The sequence below is a fragment of the Molothrus aeneus genome, chromosome 3, assembly GCF_037042795.1.
Source record: "Molothrus aeneus isolate 106 chromosome 3, BPBGC_Maene_1.0, whole genome shotgun sequence".
In the NCBI taxonomy this organism is placed as follows: Eukaryota; Metazoa; Chordata; class Aves; order Passeriformes; family Icteridae; genus Molothrus; species Molothrus aeneus.
Window position 1 is genome coordinate 81,124,293 of NC_089648.1, and position 22,247 is coordinate 81,146,539.

The 22,247-nt window shown below is 37.0% G+C and overlaps 1 protein-coding gene across 2 annotated transcripts in view; it reads right to left on the reverse strand.

Annotated features, from left to right (window-relative positions):
* Positions 1 to 22,247, reverse strand: part of TRAPPC12 (trafficking protein particle complex subunit 12) — a 49,596-nt gene that overhangs the window by 7,515 nt on the left and 19,834 nt on the right. For both annotated transcript variants that reach the window (XM_066547249.1, XM_066547250.1), the window contains exons 6-9: positions 16,986 to 17,098; positions 10,355 to 10,427; positions 6,595 to 6,668; positions 353 to 451 (exon numbers count right to left, since the gene is read on the reverse strand). In XM_066547249.1, the coding sequence (XP_066403346.1) occupies positions 353 to 451; positions 6,595 to 6,668; positions 10,355 to 10,427; positions 16,986 to 17,098 (359 nt within the window). The remainder of the gene's footprint in view (positions 1 to 352; positions 452 to 6,594; positions 6,669 to 10,354; positions 10,428 to 16,985; positions 17,099 to 22,247) is intronic.

The following is a 22,247-nucleotide window of genomic DNA, read 5'->3' on the forward strand; positions in this document are numbered from 1 at the left end:
GTTGCATGCAGTCTGAGGCAGTGAGACATGAGATTTTTAGTGAAATTCTGTCTCACTGATGTCAATGGGAGTTTTACCCTTAGCTTTAGGGAAAACAGAATGTCACTTTTTGAATAAAATACTAGCATAATTTTCTACAACATGTTCTTTGCTTCCTAATGCACTTTTAATACTATAGGTGCTTTATATTTCCTAATTGTATCTAATATGACATGATAGGGTTTTTGTTTTGAGCACCGCCTCTACAATTTGACATGTGCCCTACAAAAACAGCAATAGTTTTAAATGCAATGATTATTCTCATAGCTATCAACAGCAGTATTACCTAGCAAATTTAGAATAAAATGCATACCTGAAGGAAAATCCTTCCAATTCCACTCAGCAACTGAGGCTCTTGCTGTGGGTAATATTTGATGACAGAGTGGTAAGCATCTACAGCCAGCACATAGTCCTAAGGATGGAAAGCATACAATCAGGTATTTAACCTCAGAATACTTCAGCCTTTAAGTCACCTTCTTTGTAAAGACATATTCCAGCAGAATTAAAGTATTTGCAACTTGTCAGTGGGACAGAATTCCTATCAAGCACTGTAGGCATTAGTGACTGACTACATTGGTCTTTTCTCAGTTATACATACTGGAACTGCATACATAGGGGATCTTTTTTTTTCTTTTAAGAGAATCATATTCTTTTTGTAGCTAATAGCCACAAACTAAAACTCTGAACATTTACTCTTTATCTTAGATTATGATTTAGGATGAAAGTCAAGCACCTTCAGTGTGACTGGGCGTATACATACCTGAGAAGTGTCTCATGTTCCAAATATAATTTACATGGTTTAACATGTATAATTTACATGGTTTAACAACTATATTCCAAAGCCTTGTGAAGTGCCTGTGCACATGCTCTTGTGACAAACATCACATGACAGAAACTGCAATTCCTGCACATCTTCAGATGACAAACTAGCACTACTACCAAGGGGAACAGGACATTTTCCCTTCCTCCACCCAAATTGCTGGGTTTTTTACTGCATAAGGGAAACAAGACATCTTCCCTCCCTTCACCTGTACTGGGTTTCTTACTGCATAAAAGCGGGTAATCTAAATAGAAAATGTATTTGGGCTAAAACTAAGTGAGGGGAGGACTGGTTCTGATCTCCAGAAAGCTCTGCAAGGTACATCACACCTGCACAAAGGCCATGCTGGCAGGGGGCAGCATTGAGATATTCCTGCTCAAGATGGAATGCCAGTATAGCCTCTAGCTAAGGACCACTGACAAGAGGATTAAACAAATGGCTCCCATTTCCCAATGGAAAGAAATTCCCATGTGACTGGTTCCTGCAGTTCAGCCTTTTCATGGTTGAGCTGCAGTAATTCAAGGACCTTGAGAGGACATGATTTTCAGAGCCTGGCCACAAGGCTTTGCAGGCAGAGGTGGGAGGCACTGCCCATGCTCTGTGCTGACATCAGCTGTGGCTGTAGGAATGTCCACTGGCCCGGGGCTGTACCAGCTTGGAGAAACGTGAGCAGAGGCAGAGAGCACCCACCTTTGCTTACACAGGCCAGGCCAAGCAAAGGCTGAGGACTCTCTGTGCTGTAACACTTCAGTGCTTCCCAAGAGTCCTGCCCTTCAACTTAGAACAAGAATTGTGGTGGGCATTAGAAAGCAAAGGACAACAGAGAATAATCTTAAAAAAAGATTTTCTTAATCTTAAGAAAAGTGCTTCTGCCAGGTTAGTTTACAGCTTAGCATGAACTGACTGCAGAAAAGCCTCAGCCACAAAAAGCTGCATGAGTGGGCAGTGTTTGCACCATCACAGCAGCACAGGCTCCCTTGTGTACACAGCAGCCAGCCTTGGTAGGAACCAGCAGCCAAGTCTTAGAGGCCCATGCTGCAGGGGCTTCATGGATTTGGCCTAGACAGGCAAAGAAACCCTCCTTTGTTGCACTCCTCATCCTTATCTCTAACATCATATGCATTACAAGTACATAAACACTGGCAGCTCCTGAAATGTGAGACCAGAGGTGAACATTAAGAGTCTGTGCATTCTGTTGGTGGTCACTGCCCCCTCTTCCCATACTACAGCACAGCACAGCACGTTACATCTGTGCTCACCCACCCCATGCCTTGCAGTGTCTGTCACAGGAATAGGACCCATTTCTTCCAGGAGATGACAAGAGATTAAAATATGTATGTCCAAAGGCACAAACAAGGATGGCTTCAGGATGAAACTGTGAAACATCATCATATCTAGGCTCACTTCTAAATACAACCTCATTCTGTGGTCACCTGTGGATCCCTCAGTGAGTTTAATATGCATTTATTATTCTCCCCACGCTATGATGAAAGCATCTTGAATATCCTATGTGATACAGAATAATACTATTCTGTGGTGAGTTACAGAGGCTTCTTATCTGACAGTTCCTTCTGATAGAGCACATTGTAAAATAGATGATATTTGGTCTCACTTACTAAAGACTGTTCCCATTCACAGTTTTGCTAATGTGACATAATACAACAAAGATTGTCTGATGGAATGATAAACACACACCTCCTCTGAGAAGTGAAGTCTTGACTGATACAAGGTGTGGTTGTGAGGAGTAAAACATATTAAGTATTGCCAGTAAAAACCCCAATGACTACAGCTTGTGATCTTAAGACTTAGAGATGGGGCTGACATATTGTCATGATCTTTAATTTAAAAAGATTAAGAACCTTCCAGTTTTCCACATCTTTGTAAAAAAATCCCAAAAGAAGGTTTGAAGTTACACTATGTAGGATATGAATGAAATTTGGCCTATTGTTTTATAACTCAATACCTCTTTTATTATGGAAATTTGGGGCTAGCATTACTAGTAAATAGTATATTTAGTATATACTAGTAAATAGTATAATAATAGTTAATAGTATATAATAATATATTATTACATTATTATAAAATATAATAGTATATAATAATAGTAAATAGTGTAAAATAGTTCTAGTAAACCATGGGACCTACTTGCTGGAGTATGTTTTTTCTAATGCACCACAGTATAACTGTACTTCCATTCATGGCTACTGCATTACACATTCTCATATTTCCCTCATCACCACCTTTAAGTACTTAATTAGAAATAAGAATAAATGACCTTGATGTGTAGAAAGCTGAGAATAAGTTCAAGAAACCTTAGACTAAAAATCTTAGTTACAAGGATTCATAAATACTTTGTTTTGTGGAGAGAGGACAGGGATAACTTATCCTTCCTCTCTCTCTAGTGCAGTTGTGGAAGGGTTATGAAAGCAGAGATTCACAGTGCTATGAATCCAGAGAGCTGTACTGCAGCACTTGGGCAATAGACAGTCATCCTCCTTTAAATCATACAGGAACCAATGTCCTCAGGCATCATTCCCTTGTGTCACTAGCACAAGCTGTTACCTCCTTCTTGGTACCATTTTAATTGTATCATACTCAGATTAAAATCAATTTTAATGCTTTTGTTTTATGAAGGGCAAGTTCTACAAAAGCTAACACAACACTGAAGAAAACTAAAAAGCACAAAAAGTGCCTTTAATCAGAGTGCAATTATAATATATATGGAAAATACTTAAGTGTTTATTCCTTAGAGAGAGCAAAGTCTGGTAAGATAATGTCAAAAGCGATTTTACCTCAGATGAAAAGAACTTAAAAAGTTTAAAGACACTTCCACGGTGATTTAGTAAAGTGACAAGCATTTTGCAGATAGACTTTTGAAATGAAACTATGCACATCATCAGCTCTATGTTAAATTAATATTCCCCTCATGCTGCTATATTCAGCACATGCTTTCATAGTGACATAAGCCCACAGTTCTTGTAAATGGAAGTCAACAGTGAGAGGCTATATGGCCTCCCCTTCTCTTCCTGCTGTATTTCCACATCTTTCCTGAAGTTTCCCCTTATTCACAGGAAACAGGAATCCTGTTTGATATCAGTTGATACAACTGGGATCCACCATTTCTTTGTCATTTGTTTAAGTCCAACAGTGGTGCACAGAAAGAAGGCAGAACCCAGTTAGGAAAGGTTATACAAAGAAAGGGAGATGAACAGGAAAGAAAGACGGCCTTGAACTACGACCAAACTGTCACTGGTCACACGGATAAAGGGACACAGCAGGCAGAGCTCAGTACCTAGGAAAGATATTCCCAGGGTGTAGGAGACATGGCTCATTTCCTGTGTCTGGGTGAACCACTTGGCCTTGACTCTCTACCCCAAAATAAGATAACCCTCCATCTCAAAATTTAAGGAGATGTTTAACTATGAAACAAATGAGACATATTTAAAAAGGAAAAAATCATTATACTACATAAACAGAATTCTTTGATTCACGTAAGTAATGCAGAAAAGATATGACATGAAATAAACCTAATTAGGAATTGAGGATAACAAATTTAGATTTAAATAGTTATAGGGCCAACATCTAATCAAAGTGGATTTTTTTTTTTAATTTTCAAGTGTCAATCCTGACAAGATTGTTCCCTGTTAAATACTACTGTAGTTTTTTTGGCAAAAGAAAGATGTCAGTAAAAGTAAGATAATATGTTTGGGTTTTTTTTTTATATCTAAGTCACACAGTTTTGCTTTAATAAATTATTATTATAATCATAATCATCAACTACTTGCCCAAGGTATTCCATCACCTAACAGTACCCGGGGATCAAGCACAGTGCTGCAATATTGTAAATGGTCACTAGATGGCAATAGATGGTGCTGACTTGGAGAATTAAATAGTTTTTTCTTAAATTACACACACTTGAAACCCTCGAATAAAAACAAATGCAGTTTTTAAAGTATATGATACAACAGCAAAAAAGGGTGGAACAGTGTTAAATGAATACAACTGCTAATGGGAGAACTTACAAAAGTGTTTTTAAAACTGATCTGAATAGATTCATGCTGAATACTCTGGAAGGTGGAGAAGATGACTACAGGACTGCTGCATATTAGAAGGGTCTGGGGAAATACCTGAAAACTGAAAGATTCACAGGTACTCTATAGCCAATTCACTGAAATGCAAATTTCATATGGAAGTAATTCTGCATTAACATGCAATTGTGGGTAATTTGGAAGTTATTGTGAACCATAAATTTCTAATTCAACAGCTGTGAGATAGGCCCTAAATACAACTGGTCTTAAGAAGTATCTGAGCTGCCATATTTGTGACATATAATTTCCAAAAAGATGATAATTGGTATTCACAAATGTATTTGTTACTCAAAGAAAATAGCACTAACAAGATCAAACCAGAGGAAGGTGAGAACTGTGTGTGCATGTAAATTTGTGTGTACACATGAAAAACACATGATTTAAAAAAGAATTCACTGCAAAAAGTAAAGTGAAGTTCTTGAAAATATATAAACCGGTATTTTTTTATTTATATATTCTACTCTGTTTGGGATAGCAGCTCATGCTTTTCTTCACTTGTTTACTGAAAAGGAGAATGATTTAAAAAATGAGCCTATGTCATGTACCTACTTCAAAAGACAAATTGTTTTAATGAACAATTATTTCTATGCAAGACAGAAATGTTCTTATTACAACATAATCATGAAAATAAATGTGTGTTTCCCCTAATTCCCACAACAAGAATATTCCATTTCAAGTAAAGCTGTATATTATGGCTCTTATATTAAAAAAAAAAACCAAACAAACCATACTTTTTTGAGGTATTGTAATATTAAGAATGGAGCCTTGTTTGGGAAGTAGCTCAGTAAACATCAGATGATCAGGTCTGGCATGACCTTGGGTAATCGAAGAGCAGGGAGCCAAGAGTGCAAATTTTGGCCTGTGAGGATTCCACTGCTGACATCCCTGCTCCAAGGCTGCTGCTGCTAATTGATTTGTAGAGTACAGCCAGGCTCAGAGTAACAGCAGTTTGCTGCAAGAATGGTGACACCCCTGTTTTCCTGACCACAACAGGATCGGCAGAATTGTTTTATTTCTGCTTCCAGAATACAAGGAGAAGCTAAGAGTGTTGCACCAAACGGAATACAATTGGTTAAAAATGTAAGGAGGAATCAAGGCAGAAAACCCCAGCAGTGACAGCTAGTCACTTTTGCTTTTATTGCTTTCTCTTCCACCCCTACCCACTAGTGAGGATTTGAACTTGAAAGAAGACATATTACAACTGAGATCAGTTGACAAGGGAGGATGTATTTAGATGTTTCGGATCTCTATCAGATACAAAAGCTACAGTGTTATTAAACCTCACAAACAGAGCAACATTCCTAGTGCACAGTTTGAAAAAGGCAGAGCACATAATTGCTTTTAATTAGAGCATTTAGTTAAGTGTTTGAAAAATTCAATTTAAAAATGCAAATTCTGTATTGTTATTGCATGTTCTCTAGGATGATTTGGGGAGAAATACGTACAGATATGTTCCCAAAGAACATTACTGCAAATAGCTATCTATTAAATAAGACATTATTAAGCCTAATTAATTCTTCACTAAGCAAAACCTTAATGTACTGTCAGGTAGTCTTCCCTTATCTCTGCACCAGTAATTCACTGGCATTTTCTCTGACATTCTATTCTGGAATATACGGTACCTCTGCAGTTCTGCCGCCCACGTACCTTCATCATTAGCAGACAGTTTGCCATGGAGTATATCACCCGGCCCAGACGTGACCTCCACAGCTGAACAGAGGCTGCAAAATAAGAGCAGCTTGTGAATTTGCACAAATAAATTAGAGGTTCTTTCTTGCCATCAATTATTGGTCCTATGAATTACGATTTTGAAAGGTCCCCCTCGTTAACACCACTGGGGTTTAGCCTAGAATTTTTAATCCTCAGCTCTGCTGCAACATCAGAGAATTCTGCATCTCTCCAAGGGAATTACTCAAGCAGCTCTGGGTACCATACACAAGGCAACAATGCAGAGCAATAGACAGTCACTCAGCTCTCAGCTCAGGCCAAATATTAAACACCAAAATAAGCCACACATTTTCCAACATCAGAACAAAAGGTGCATAAAAGGATTCAAGCGATAATGAGCAACAGTTTAAAAACATGTTATCGACAGCATTAAATGTGATAAATTAAAAAATCAAACATAGCTAGAATATCATTTAAGAGCCAAAACATGCAGAGTGAGAAATGTCTGAGTCTGGGACTGTTTGTGCTTGCCTCTGGCTGAAAGATATGCTGAAAAAAATCTGCCAAGCTTGTCTGCTTTCCCTATTCTCCTGGAGCTTGCAGGCACTAAAAGCTGCAGCAGATTTCTTCCTTTTGCTTTGCAGACAGATTCCTGATGTTGTAAGAGAGCAGTTCACACAGACCCTTATTTTCTCTTGTGTTACAGTACCATAGATTAATGCTAGAAATATTTCTCTAATCCTCAAAAATAAACATTAGGACTATTCATTTAGTACATTTGAAAAATACATGTATCTCAGTCAATCAGCTGTCAAGGTCACTATAATGATTTGAAAGAGAGTGGGGGGAAGGGAGAAGAGGCTATTTCAATAAAATTGTGATAACTGAGACCACTCATTTGTATCATTAATGTAGTCACTGATGAAAGCATTGCAGATTACACAGATAATTCTTTCAGCACACAAAGAAATCATTACAAATAATAAGAGCTTGGTGAAATGCCTATCACCTTTCCTAAAAAGGAAAAATCCTTCCATCCTCTTCAACAATAAAAAAAATCCAACCCATGAATATTTGCAAATTATCTTTGTCAAAAAGAGGGTTATAATGTAGGGTCCAAGACTGAACCCAGTATTTCATCCACTGTACCTTACAATCATTTATTTCCCCCAGCTTTTGTTTTAGAAATTCCCCTGGGACCACGCATCCCGAGTGCTACTAATGGAGACGATACTGCAAACCATGAATAAATACTTAATGACACATTCCCTTTTTTCCTTTCCTTAGGGGAATCTGTAAAATCCTAACATAATTAAATAACTGCCCATCATTATTTCACTTAAGTAAATATCTCTTTTTTTTGCATGTTTTCATAGTTTGGTCACCACATTCAGTTTTGTAGGACTTAGGTGACAACAAACTAGATGTTGATTCCTACACCATAAGACATCCAGATTTCATATTAACAATCAGATAGCACCAGCTACAGTTCTCAAAAAAGGACTGCAAAGTAGGGAAACCAGATGTCTTCAGCCTGTGCTATAAACTGAACAGGAACCTGATCTGGAAATTCTGTAGCTCTGTGTGATGAGGCTTCTAAGCACTGAGAAAAGCGGTTAAAAAAAAACCTGCAAAGCAGTAAACAAAACCAAAACCCAACAGCAGATCACTGTGTTTTACTGAGATGCCTGAAACACTCTTTGCAGGTCCATGCAGCCATGCTTCTACTCTAAGCATTTGCTTTTCCTGTTTTTCATCAAGGGCTCTGTACTCCACACTGCCATTCATTTCAATAGGCACTGTGAAGTTACAAAATTGGAATCTTACAGAATGTGTTACCAGGCAAGTGGTGCAATGCTAAATCTCTCTGCCTGCTGAAAATCTGGCAAATGAGGTGCTCTGTTTGAGGCTAGAGATTCACATCTTAAGTTGATTGGTGTTGCACCTTCTTACATCAGCAGCATGGAAATTACATGCTAAGCATAATCCCCATAATGAATTAGGGCTGTCTTCACATAAAGTTAATAAGGTTTGCTTCAGCAAGTCTCAAATGAAAAAAAGCAAACCCATTATCAGCCTCCTGGAGCTCCAAATGCAGAGATGAAGCAGAGAGGGAGCAGACCTGGCTGACCTCCACAGACAACAGCAGTCAACAGCCTCTGCAAATGTCCCCTGGGCTTTTTGGCAGTCTTAAACCTAGAGGCAGCTGCACAGTAGACAAGTAAAGATCGCTCCAAATTTTCTGCAGCCATGTCCCTTGATAACTACTAGCTGCTGCTTTTCTAACTATGTCTCCCTCCTGAGCCCATCTGAGCTCTGAAGCAGAGAGGAAAAGCAAGGAGCCATGAGTGAAGCAGACTGCAGGACACAGGATTATGATTCAGCTTGGAAAAAGTCCTTGTACCTTAAAGGGGGATCAACACCTTGGTTTTAAAGTTGTAAAAAACAAAAGATGTGGAGATAAGGATGAAAATTCTGGCAGAAAATGCTAACAGGGAGAAGTAAGTAGGAGAACAGAGGCAAAAAGAATACAAGAAAAAAGAACAGAAACTCATGAAGTGCTGTGTCTAACTTCAATGTAAGATTATTTCCATTTTTCCTAAACCTTTTGAGAAGAGTTGTAAATGTATTCTTTTGACTATATGTGCAAATATCTTTATGATATATGCTGCTCACATGTGTTCATGTTTTTAGGATGCATTCACAAGGTGAATCAAGTCAGGTATGGTGACATATTAAAGTAACTTTCACATCCAGTCAAATTGAAGAGCAGGTAGAAAAAGAGTTCAAACAGGTCTGCACCCTTCCATACAGACAGTTTAAGGAATTATTTATAATTTTTTTCTGCTATTAACTCTATCCAGCCTCTTCTATCTCAGAGCTAGACTTATGCTTTCCATGGGCTCTGTGTGAATGGTCTCTTAGAACGAACTTGGTAACATTTCTTAGACTGTTAGCTAAAGGTGAAAGTTTTTTGTTTTCTTGGTGTGTGCATTTTGAACTTGCTAGGCATCACAAGGGTCCATACAATCCATAGCAATGCCTAAAATGTCTCCTCTTGTCTAATTTTCAAGTATACTCAAGTGACCTCGTAAGTATAAATTCTGTAAAAAAAAAAGCTTGTCCTGGACACCCTTCTTTGTGCAGTAATTTGCCCTATACTATTGAAGCAACATCACTAAGAACAGGAGAAAACATAATTGGATATACAACCATGAAAATTATGACATAGCTCTATATAATCTAAATATTATTCTAAAGAGTACCTTAGATATTTCAGGAGTCTAAGTACCAGGCAGCTACAGTGAGACTCAGCCATCTGTGCAGCAGCACCCTAAGCCAGAGTAGCCACTGTATGGTGGTAGCTCAGTCTGAAAAAACTGAGTGGATGGCAGACATGAGGTTTGAGAGGAGTCAGTCAGCCAAGGCTTAAGATGAAACACCTATCTAGCTGCAACAGCAACACACTTATATATTCATCACTAAAGGATAACAGCCATGCTGCTTCTCCTAAGTAAGAAAAAGAATTGATTTATTGCACAAGTTTGATAAAGGGCAAAACTGTGAAATTAATTCCAGGAAAAAGTAGTACAAAGTGTATCATTTCAGGGGCTGAGTAGGCCATAAGATTAGAAAACTACAGTTTTAACCAGTCTGGGGCAGTCTTGTGAAAACTTCTGGCACACTTAGGCAAGCAATAAAAACACACTGTCTGTGGAAAAAAATGTTTAATACCTACCTTGTCTGTTCTCCTGTGTAATGTTAGTCATACTTCCATCTTCAGCTAAGCCTTGTTCCAAATTTTCTAGTATCTGTAGTAATTTTTTTAAAGTAGCAACATGAGTTTAAACAGCACTATATATTTAATGCAAATTATCTACAATGGACAGTCTTTGTGTAAACCAATTCATGCCGGAATGCTTCACCTAGGTACAGTTCAAAATTACTGGCTATTACCATAGCTAGATCAATTGCACAAAGTAAAAAAGTCATCATACTGTAGAAGAATGTTAGAGCTCAAATACTTACAGAACATTAAATGTCAGCACACTCTGGGGTCATACACAGTTTCATAAGTAAAACAGGAAATATGCTCCACGAGAGAATGAACATTAAATGAAATGACCACTGTGAAAGTCAAAACTGATTTTTTTCAGAGAAGGCCACAGCCTCCTGACTTCTCCCTAAGTATGGGTTTTAGTTTCTTTAGTTTCATGGTCTTGTCTTTAATGAAGTATTACTCTTAGGTCTTACTACAATTTCCTTCTCAAATTTTGGGGATTATTGCTTTTTAAAATTTATTGTAGATTTTAAATCATGTAAATTGTTGAATGAAACATTTGTTGTTTTATTGGAAGAATGGAAATGTATACTTAATGAAGCTTGTGTCTGAAGCACTTTTAAAGTATGCACGCAAGGCTCCATTTGAAACACAAGTCAACTTGCCTTTTTCTAATTCCATTACGATTCTCCAAATTCATTTTCCAATTCCCACAGATGACCCCATTTTTCTTTTTACAGATGTATAACTTTGGTTGCAGAGTAATGCCTGAAATTTCCTTCAAAAAACCACCACTTGCTGTTTCATCAGCCACCGTGGTTATCCAATGAAGGAAATAGAAGGCACTGCCTCTTCTGGGGACTGAGCACACTTCCAAATAAAGAGCTTTCAGCTTCTGGTAGTATAAGAAGTAACTGTCTTTTCCTAAACCAACAAAGTACACTTCAAATCAACAGAGGAAGTCCTCAAAAAAGAAGACTGGTAGAATTAATCTGGCCTTGGAAAGTGTGTTGGTGTTTTCTACAGCCAATCAAGATAATCTGTACCTCCAGAAAGTCATCTCATACCACCAATTTTAGAAATACTAAGCTGGAAGAAATTGCCCTATGAGATACTAAGCCCGTTTCACAGACTAGAGTGAAGTTTTGAAGTTAAGTTCATAAATTCAGCTACAAAGAACTTAAGAGCAAGGAGAGACATACAATGAATATAGAACATTTACCACCTGCCAGCTGAGGCAGGCTAATTTTCCTGGTAAGAATTGTTAGGCCATGACAAATCCAAGGTAATATGGTTTACTGTAAACTTTGCTCAGAGGGCTAGACTGAGCTGCCTTACCTCAGATTTTGAGAGGCTATGAGCATACACCAGTAGATACTGCAGCTTAGCTGACAGGTGGCAATTTATGAGCTGGCAGTGGCATGCCTGCAAGACTGACTCTCAGCCCCACTTTCAAAAGCAGTGCAGCCACCTAGAAATCACTTAGAAACCAAAGTGCCATCTTTCAGTGTTAAAAGCCTAGTGTGTAATAAGACACCTTGTCAGAAAAAACCCCACATTTGTCTCTCCCACAAATCCAAACCACTTTATAATATACTTTCTGTGGTCTAAAAACCCTGATCTTTTCCCCTACAAAATATCTAGTGATTTCTTCTCAGGTTCAGTAAGACCCGACGCTCCTACTCTTTAAATGGTATAAATACAATGAGGGGCCTTCATCAAGGCAACATGCTGTCTTGTTTAAAAAGACAATGGATTTCTCTGAAAACATTCTCACTAACATAACAAAAAAAAAGGAAGAATGAGTTATTAGCATACAATTGGAGTATTACATTAACCATTGTGTGACATTACTTGGGGATATCTAGCTGTGACCTGAAGCTCAACATCATTAAAACAGAGCTTGGTGATAATTTGAGGCTAATTGTTTTATTCCCTAGGTTTATCTCTCTTTTGCCCGTAAGTACAAAAACATCACCTGCAGTTTTCCAGTATTTGTGTATTTCCCCATTTTCCAACAATTGTTTAATAGTAACATTAATGACTCTGACAGCTTCTCAGTGTAAATTATTGCATTTAATCAATATGAAATATTTCCGTGGCAAACTGTTTATTCTAGCAATATCACATGACATAGCTCTAACCACCCATGTTCCTACTATGAAGAAAAATATGATTGAACACTTCTACCATTTAATTAATCAGTTTTACATATGACCTGTGCTTTTTCTTGTTTTGAACCCTTATTGTTATGCACACTAATTAGTTTCACTGGCTAGTATTACTTCACCAAGTCTTCTATTTCACTCCCCATCTATTATTGCCTGTATGCCAGAATTGCTAATACATGCATACCACCATTCAGCCTTTTTGGTGCTTCTGGAACTGAGGCTTTTTGGGTACTCAGACTGGTACAGAGTCATCATTGTTTCTATGAACTTAAAAACAGGGTGTCAAGACAAATACTCTCTAGACTGAAGTAATATAAGAAAACTATAAAACTTATGTCACCTTAGCACCTAGAAGCTTATAGTAATCAAACCTAAGAGACTGAGAAGTTCAAAGAGACTGAAAAGCTCACCAATTTGGGAGTAAAACAAAAGGCCAGGAGATATGGAAGAGTGTGTATGAAAGGGCCAGGGAGGAACATAACTACTCATGAAGGAGAGTGGTAGAACTACAGAAGTTGTGGCTGATGGGCAAATGGCACAAAGTATTTCTGACAAGTTTTGCTGAGGTAACACTTGCAGAGGCCCTTTTAGGAAGCAAGAGTGTTAACCCACTTGCCACTGCTCCACTCACCTGGCAGAAGAACCTAACTGCTCTAGCAGTTGAGGGATTAGGGTTTAAAAGTGAAACATGCTATGAAATATGTAAAATTCCAGCTCCCCCTCAAGCATCTAGGGAAGCATAGGTACTTACAGACAAGAAGAGTTTACATTTAGCCTGAGAGTTGTCCTTTTCACATTTTGGTCTCCAGCTATACATTTTTAGCATGTCTTCAGCACTATTAGCACTAAATTGATGATGCCTATGTTTTCAAATGAACACTTGAAAAGAACAAATTGTTTTGTGATTTAAGTTACTATTGTTACTCTTATTGCCTGGTTGTTCAAAGACCATTCATTTCAAGGCAGACTTATTGGTGTAACAACTCATTGAGGCAGTTCATATTGGGAAGACCAGCAATAACACAGAGACTGCAACAATTTCACTGGACTCCTCTCCCAGCCTATAACACCCATTTGGCACTACAGATAATTTCTTTCCCAAATGTTGTTCATATAGAAGAAGATGCAAAATATCTAAGCAGATCTTGATTAGACACTTGTAGGAATACTGGAAAAGCTAAAACATTATTGCAGGAAAAATATATATGGAAACATATATTCAGGAAAAATTAAAATAACATTTTTCCACCCAACCTCCAATCCTGCTTCAGGTACCAGAGATATGTAAGTAGATGAAGGCTGTAAAGACCAAGTAACCAAAATAAATCCCATTCCATCTTTAAATTGAATGGTTAATCTAAAGTTGACAGGTGTCTGTAGAATATATACAACAAAAAGCAATAAAGAATTTAGCAGATTAAAATCAAGTATTGGATAGGAAAAAAACCTCACCCTTTCATTAAGAAAGAGAAATGAAATAGAAAGAACAGATTTTTCTTACGATCAGAATGCACTACCATTAGCCTGGAATAACCTCCCAGGGGATGTGGCCTCAGTACCATAGGCTGGCTCATTAAAAACTACAAAACAACTTGGCATTGCAGAGAGACAGACTAGGTGAGCTAATAGGTCTTTTCTTTCTTCTAGCTTTTATGACTCCAAGATCATCTCATTTACATAATGATGATTCGTATGCCCTTCTGTAAATATGGATGACCAAAGATTATTTTTCCACTTTTTAAAATAGGGAGGTAAAACACTAGAGGCTTTTGGTTGAAAGCTCCCCAATTAATTCTGTTATAACCCAAATGGTTCCCAAGTGTCACATACAAATATTAAGACTAATGAGTGTACATCCTTTATGTTATTTTCTTGGTTATGCCATGGGTTTTTCTAAGTATTAGAACCATATTCTTGAACATTCCAGTTGAGACTGAGATTATTAGACAAACGACAAAACAGTTCTGATTTTTTCTGTACAAAAATCAGAATATATATAAACAATGTTCTTTATCAGACAGCCCTGACTTCAAATGGTTAAACTGCCACCAATTGACAACTGTCTTTAAAAACAGAGTCATCTTTACAAACTGTCCTTTTTCACACTCTTCTTTCTACAGTTGTCCTTGAATTGCTCCAAAAACCAAGGTATTTAAATGAATGCAAACAAATGAAGTAATCTGGAATGAGGTATCTAGAATAACTGATCAGAAATATTTCCAAGAAGGATGTTTTATTTGTTAGAAGTTATCTGTCTACTGTACTTTAAAAAGAAGCATCCATCAGCACAGACATAACTTGTCCTGGCTACCATATCCTGCCTCAGAGGAAGCTGTCAGGACCAAAGGGATATTGTTGTCTTTCTTGCTGCAAGTGAACACACTAACACAGTGGAAACCTTGCAAGCTCAGACACAGGAAGGCAGAGGCAAAGAGGTGACAATCTCTGAACCAACACCAAGTGCAGAGAACGAGAGACTCCTCAGAAGAGCTTGTGGAAGATGTAGAGCCAGCTTTGAAGCAGCTTTCTCCAAGAGTACAAGGGATTACAGAATTTGCAGTGACACAGATCACTAGCAATTGATAGACTGAGAATATGAGTAAAGAGACACGTTCTTCAAGAATTTAGCGGGCAGGGAAATATGTATATATTAATTTGTAACTCTATTTCTATTTCATCTTCTCCACCATATTCCATTTCCCTTATTTAAACAAATAATCACCCTAGTTCATGTTCAAACAAAACGCTGTACTCTAATTTGAAAGCTTCCTTGGTACACTGGATATGCTCTAAGGATATGCACTTGTACAGAAACATCAGAGGCAGATCCACCTCAAGGCTGTAGATGACTTCAAGTTCTTGTAAAGGAGTGTGTGTGTGGGGACAAAGTTAATTTCCTTTTATTTCATTCCTCTACTGACCAGCAATCTTTAACCTGCAGAGAATCATGGCTGATCACACTGTAACTGAGATATGGCCAGATCTAGTCTGCCAGATAGCTGATGGATGCCCTGCTCAGCAGTGACTCCCCCGTTCACATTCAGTTTTTACTCCTTGTTACAAGATTCAGGAACTTAGAAACCAGTTTAGTTTTGGAACCTAGTGGCACCTTCATGACTGAGGGCAGACAGTGTAGCACTTGATACCAGACTGCATAAACCCAAGATGTGAAACAGCTGATCTGCTGCAGACTGGGGCAGGCAAATGTTATTGAAATGAAATCCTGCAATAGAGGTGGTATGGCATTTCCTAGAAGAACAGAACTACTTCAAATTGAGGACTGTTTATAAAGAAGAGGGCTGGAGAGAATAGCTGGACATTGATATCAGATGAGAGGTAACAGCAGTCTTCAAATGCTAAGAAGTACCACTTCTTGGCCAAATTAGATATATTTCTCAAGTTTCCAAATCAATTCTTTCCAACTTTACAAAAAATGCCACTTTCACTTCTTATTACCTAAACCATTCAATTTTTCTCCTCATAATATGAAGAACTGGGCTTTTTACAGTAAACATTTGGTTCTCCTACATATTACTCTGTTAGAAGAAAGTTGATTTCATACACTTAATGCCATTACAGCTACACAATTGGCAATTATCAAATCCTTCCACTGCCCTTATCCAAGTTATTTTAAGAAGCAAATATAGGAAACTTTCAAGGAATACTGAAAATGAAAAGTAATCACATGTGTTTATCTTATGTACAGTTTTGAACTTTCAAGTGTCATAGATAAAGCAATAATGTTGCATTTCTTCTACAGTTTACGACATTGTAAAATTCATGGTCACTGGTGCATTAGACTACTTGGGAAAGAGTTCTGTGAAGAAAAACATTTAAGGGCAAATATTTATGCTTCAGGGTTGCTGGTTTTAGTGGATAAAGTTAGTGCTCACAACACCATGACTCCAATTTCAGCACTGACAAATCCCATGTTATAATTTAGGCCATAATTTTTTGTTATAGCATTTGACAAGACAAAACAAAACAAAAACCCCAACCAAACTCAGCAGGTTGTATTTATATTCCTAAATGACTATTATTTCTAAAACCAGTTATTTGGACTATTTCTGAAAGATCAAAGTCATTAACAACTGTTTTCAGCAAGCTGGACACAGCTGAGTGAAGGACAGAAATCTTTCCTACTCGCCCTTAAACACATCTGCTTACTGTGCTCCACATCTTGTCTGGCAAAAGCACAAATGTTGTCCTCTGCTCTACTCAACTGAGCCAGAGCTACCACAGAGAAGAGAAGGATCTCTCTTAAAATGCAAGAGGCACTTCATTACTTTTAATAGTAAACTTCTTATTTTCATCAAGATGGAGTAAAAAATGTCATAATTGAAACAATGTTCTTTATAAGGACGGTAAAATTTATTTCTTAAACATTACGAGATGTTAGTGCCTAGAGATGCTCTTACCTTGGTGCAGATGATCTTCATACTGTGCAGTCTGTCAAGTGACTCCTGAGGATTTCCTAGGTACTGAGGAAGTTCAGCATGCAAAATCCGCATGGAGAAAGGAACCATGGAACCTAGAAACACAACTGATTTTGTTAAGTGTGTTTGCTATAATGATCAGTTTCTGATTTGCCTATGTTAAAAAAGGTATGTCTCACTAGTGCTTATATCAAAAAGTCCATTCCTTCATATCTTTTTCTTCTACTGATGAAAACTGTGAAAGATGAGAAAACAGGAAACTTCTTTTCAGCTATATCATGTGACATGTTTAAAATATCTTGAACACAAGTAAACCATAATCATAAAGGCAAGAAGAAGGTGCACCAAACTCAAATTTTCAAAACCAAGTTGTATTGGGAAGTATAATGTTTCATTTAAAATTTCTTCAAACTAATTAAAATGAAGGAATAAAAAAATGAAGTTTTTTACCACTACATTACCACTAGCATTTAATAATTATGTATAGTTTACAACCAATGTAGAAGAAATAAGATGAAATTACTGGCCTTCAAAGCATGCCTGTGAAAGAGATATAACCAGGGCATGCAAAACCTCTAGGCATATTTTTGTATAACTTCTGATTCATTTAAAACATCAAAGAATAGGGAATTTTAAGAAATATTTGAGGAGAAAAATAAATTCATACTAGTTTATTCCTACCACTATTGTTGTTGTTATTGTTATTATTGGTGTTATCATTCAATATTAATATTAATACAATATAATACTAATAATAATACTAATAATACTAATAATACTACTACTACTAATAATAATAACAAGTAGTAGTAGTAGTAGTAGTAGCAAAGACCTCATTGTCTACATTTATGGACATCCAGGCTGACTTCACAGGCAGTTTCAGGAGTTTACCCAAACCCAAATGTGTGCAACATCTTGCTTTCAGGTAACTGCATAATCCTCATACACAGACAACAATACCAAACAAAAACTAAACACCACTAGTGAAACCAAATCAGAGCTGGCATAATGGGGATATAGGCCTTGCAAAATACCATCCACCACTGCCTTACGATTTAGGTTTTATATTTTTCAGATCCTGTACTGCTTTAGTGTATAAAACTCCATAGCCTGTCAGCTACTGTTCTCCCATTTTATTCAGACAAAACAATTCCTCTCTAAGCCTGAAACTCAAGAAGGACACCTTATTGTCTCAGGCACCAGGAGACATAAACAATAGTGAATTGGGGGGGGGGGAAACTTGGAGTAAATTACATCATTACCTGAAACTGTAATTGGAGGATTAACCCCTGATAATGGAAATGGACCAAACTTGGTGTGAAAAACTCATGACCATCGTCCATCTGGGGTGTAGCCCCTCAGAGGCTTCTGACTGCCCAAGGTGTACCTATTGAAGGTCTTCAATAAAACACCCCCTTTTATTCTCTTAATTTTGTCTAGCCTCTGTTTCAGGTAACCACTCCAAGGCATCACCACATTTCTAATATTTTAATATGTACATTTGCTATACATATATTCTAAGGGGATTTCTCTCTCAAGTTACCTCTTGCCTCATCTTTTCTCAAAAACAGGACTCAGGAGCTTTCTAAATAGATTTTTGCACCTGTTCTTAACAGGCTTGTATGTCAAAGAGGTAAATGCTATACAAAATGAGTCACTGCCTCTAGACTTTTTTAAAGGTTGACAAAATTTTAATCACAAGACTCACTAATTATGACCTTCACAGTAAGCCACTTACGTCTACATAAATTCTCTTGGCTGATGCTAACTATTCCCGATGGCTTCCCCGACTGCTGAGTTCCTGTAACGGACGCACACAAGTTTCATGCATCATCATATGTGGAAAACACATTAAGCAAATAAAACCACCTTTGAAGTTCTACTAACAGACATGTAGAAGTTGATTCAACCGGTCACAAAAGATGTGAAATATTTTATGCATGTATTCTGAATAGCGCTTAGCATGACAGAAGATACAGTCAGTGTAGGTAGGCAGTGAACAACAACAAAAAGAAAGTGGAAAATAATTTAAGAGTAAATTCTGTGCCAAAATACCAGAGAAAAATTGCTTTGCAGACATGTTGCAAACTGCACTGCAAACTTATGGAAGCAAATCTGAACTCCAGCTGGTTCTATCTCTACTACCTCTCTGAAGACCAAGTTCTAATAACTCCAACAATCCAACAGTAATCCTGTTAGAAAAAGCAGTGCCTAAAACCAGCTAGTTTAGTACTGCTCTTTTGGAGAAGGTAGTATTAATTTACCAATTATGCACCTTCTGCTGCACTCAATGGGATTTCTGAGGCCAAGGTAAAAAAAGGGGCAGAAAATTTTGTAAAAAATTGAAAAAAACTGGAGGTTTAGCAACATTTGGTTACGGACTGTGTTGCAGCACTGTTAGTTCTGAACAAGTTTGTATGTTTACATCCTCTTGTAAAATGCAACAAAAGGTCAATTCAATAAACACTCATACAGAAAACTTGAATTAGTTTTCTTTGAATTAGTCAACACACAAACAGACAGGTATTTAATGGAGCACAGATGAAACATCTCACATTAGCAATTTGTAATAACATTTACATAATGTTTTATGATACAGTTTTTTTGGAATTCTGTATTTAGTAAAGTATTGATCTTGTGTATTGCTGAATGAAACCACTCTATCACAATCCCTGTGAAAGGAAAGAACAACCCACGACCAATGTACATCATCAGAAGTGGTGTCAGAGGATGTCAGAATGATGAATGCGACTCCAGGTCAACCTAAACTCCATAAGAATCTGATTTATTTCCTATTACAACTAAATCCTCAGTTGTAACACACATTCAGAACTGTATTACTTCAAAATGTACTGTATGGATGCATTATTTCTCAACTGCTTAGTATTTCCTTCATAGCTTGTGACCAAAAAACATTTTAGTGAGATCTTCAGTAGTACATCAAGTGTGGCGACAGATCTCTCAAACAAAACCAGGAGAAAGCTGGCTCGGGCTGCAAGGCTAGTTACTGTAAAGAATTTTCAAACCAGACTTTGTATTACAATTTCTCACAGGAGCACCTAAAACTTTAGCATCTGTTTCTTCTCTTTCTTTTTGAAACTCATGACATAAACAGAAGAGATTTTACTGTAAACATCCAGCAAATCCATCTAATCAATGTCTGTTACTTATTGCTTATTAAGTAAGCAACTAAGTTTATTTAAAATATCAGAAACACTAGCTCTTTCTGCCCTCTTCCTCAGAGCCCTTGTAATCCTTCTGAAGAGCAGGATTTTTCTTTTTTTTTTTGCAGAAAGGACAAAACTGTACACGTGCTCTCATACAAATGTGACAGCTGGGGAAAGGAGAAAAGAAACGTCCTTTTACCACTGATAAGGCTTTCTTACCAGCCCATGTAAACAGTATTGTGTAATTCCAGGTCAAATCAGATGAGCAAATTGCTCATAAAAAACCTGCAGCACTTATTCAAGCCACTCAATCCAAATAAAGACCTTAAACATACTGCTTATAAACTCTTGAGATTTTTGGTTAAGTGCATTTTCCCAGATATGTTCCTGTCTACAAGCAAACTTTTTAGTTAAATTATATGAGGTATGGAAAATGTATCTAATTCAGTTCCTACAGTAAAACACTGATTTTCTAGTTAAAAAAAGGCCATAAATTTACTTAGATTTGGTAAAGTTGTCAATGAGTGCTACTTGTTTAAGGTGCTAATACAATTTACATACACTTCTCCAAAAGAAAAACATGGCAGTAATAGAAAATAGATCTGTTCACCAATGTAATTCTGTAACTGATTAACAGCTATATTAGGGCTGACAAGAGGTGAGACTTAAAAAAGGCAAAAGAGATTTTCAGAAAACACTGTGATTTTAATTTTACATTATCTGGTTTAACAAGAAAATCGGGAAGAAGTAAATGATGTCTGCTGATGACTCCAATAGATCAATAATAACAGTATTATGAAGGTCTGAAAGGCAGGTTGTAGAGTTTGGAGCAGAAAATTTAATGAAAAAAAGAGATTAGCAGGGAGAAAAAAACTATACTTCCCTCAGTGAACACACTTATACTGGGGGGGAAAAAAAGTACAATTGACTGCACTAACACTCAGTTGTAACAGAAATAACACAGGTGCTGGTTAGACTAAGAGTTACATTATCTTGTCAGAAAAGTTTCACCTACTCACTTTTAGGCCACTTAAAACATTCAGGGAAAGACATATTTCTTTATAACAGGTTTCTATTATGAGCAGGCATACATCTATTCCTGTGGCAACTCACTAGAGACAAAAAAAAATTATATAAACACTGAATTTATCATAGAATGCCTTTTGCAAAACTACTCAGAACCAAACCCATATACTCTATTACATTTCATTCAGTACTGCATTTAGCAGGGCAACATGTCAAGGAAGTATTTAAAACAATTAGCATATCCTGCAATTAAAATGTTTAGTTAAGAGCATAGGAGAATGGATTTTGCTCTCTACTTCATACTTCCAATTTCTACAGTAATGTCCTTACACAGTAAAACTATGCCAGCTAAGCTTAGATAATTTCCACAGAAGGCAATACCCTACAATTACTGCTATATATCGAAATTTTATTTTTAATTTAAGCAGGTCTTATTCTAGCTTGATATTTTACAGTTGACCTCTGTTGCTCCTCTTTAGGGGCTTCACAATAATATATAAAAAATACATAATGGAAAATGGTTTAATTTTAAGACAATTTTCTTAGCAATTACTTTTAAATACACTGGAGATTTTTCTTTCAAAGAATGTGATGTTTGATTGTCCCTTTCACATGAATTAATCTCATTCATATGTGTATATATATATATATATTATCATCATACAAAAGGCAAAAGTAAAAAAAGATCTGCTGAAAGGAAAATGGATACACTGAAAGCATGGGAACAGATGGAATAAAGAGCAAGATCAGGTAGAATTTTTTAAGACCACAGATTTCAATTTCTATTTCTTTATGAACAGCTGCACATTTTCATAACTGTCAAAACACAAACATCACCTCATGTCAATCAAATTCGAACTGCAGCCCTGATCTGCAGCCCTCTTGGAGCAGAGAAGAATATGCCAATGACCAGCTATTTTATCCTTGAATTTTCTTGCTGCAAACAAGTAACCAGAAATGCTTTCTGATCTGCCTTCTACAGCTTGTTCAACAAATCTTAAATGCCCAAAAGCAACAGAAGAGCAGATTATCAATTACTGAAAGGATGAAG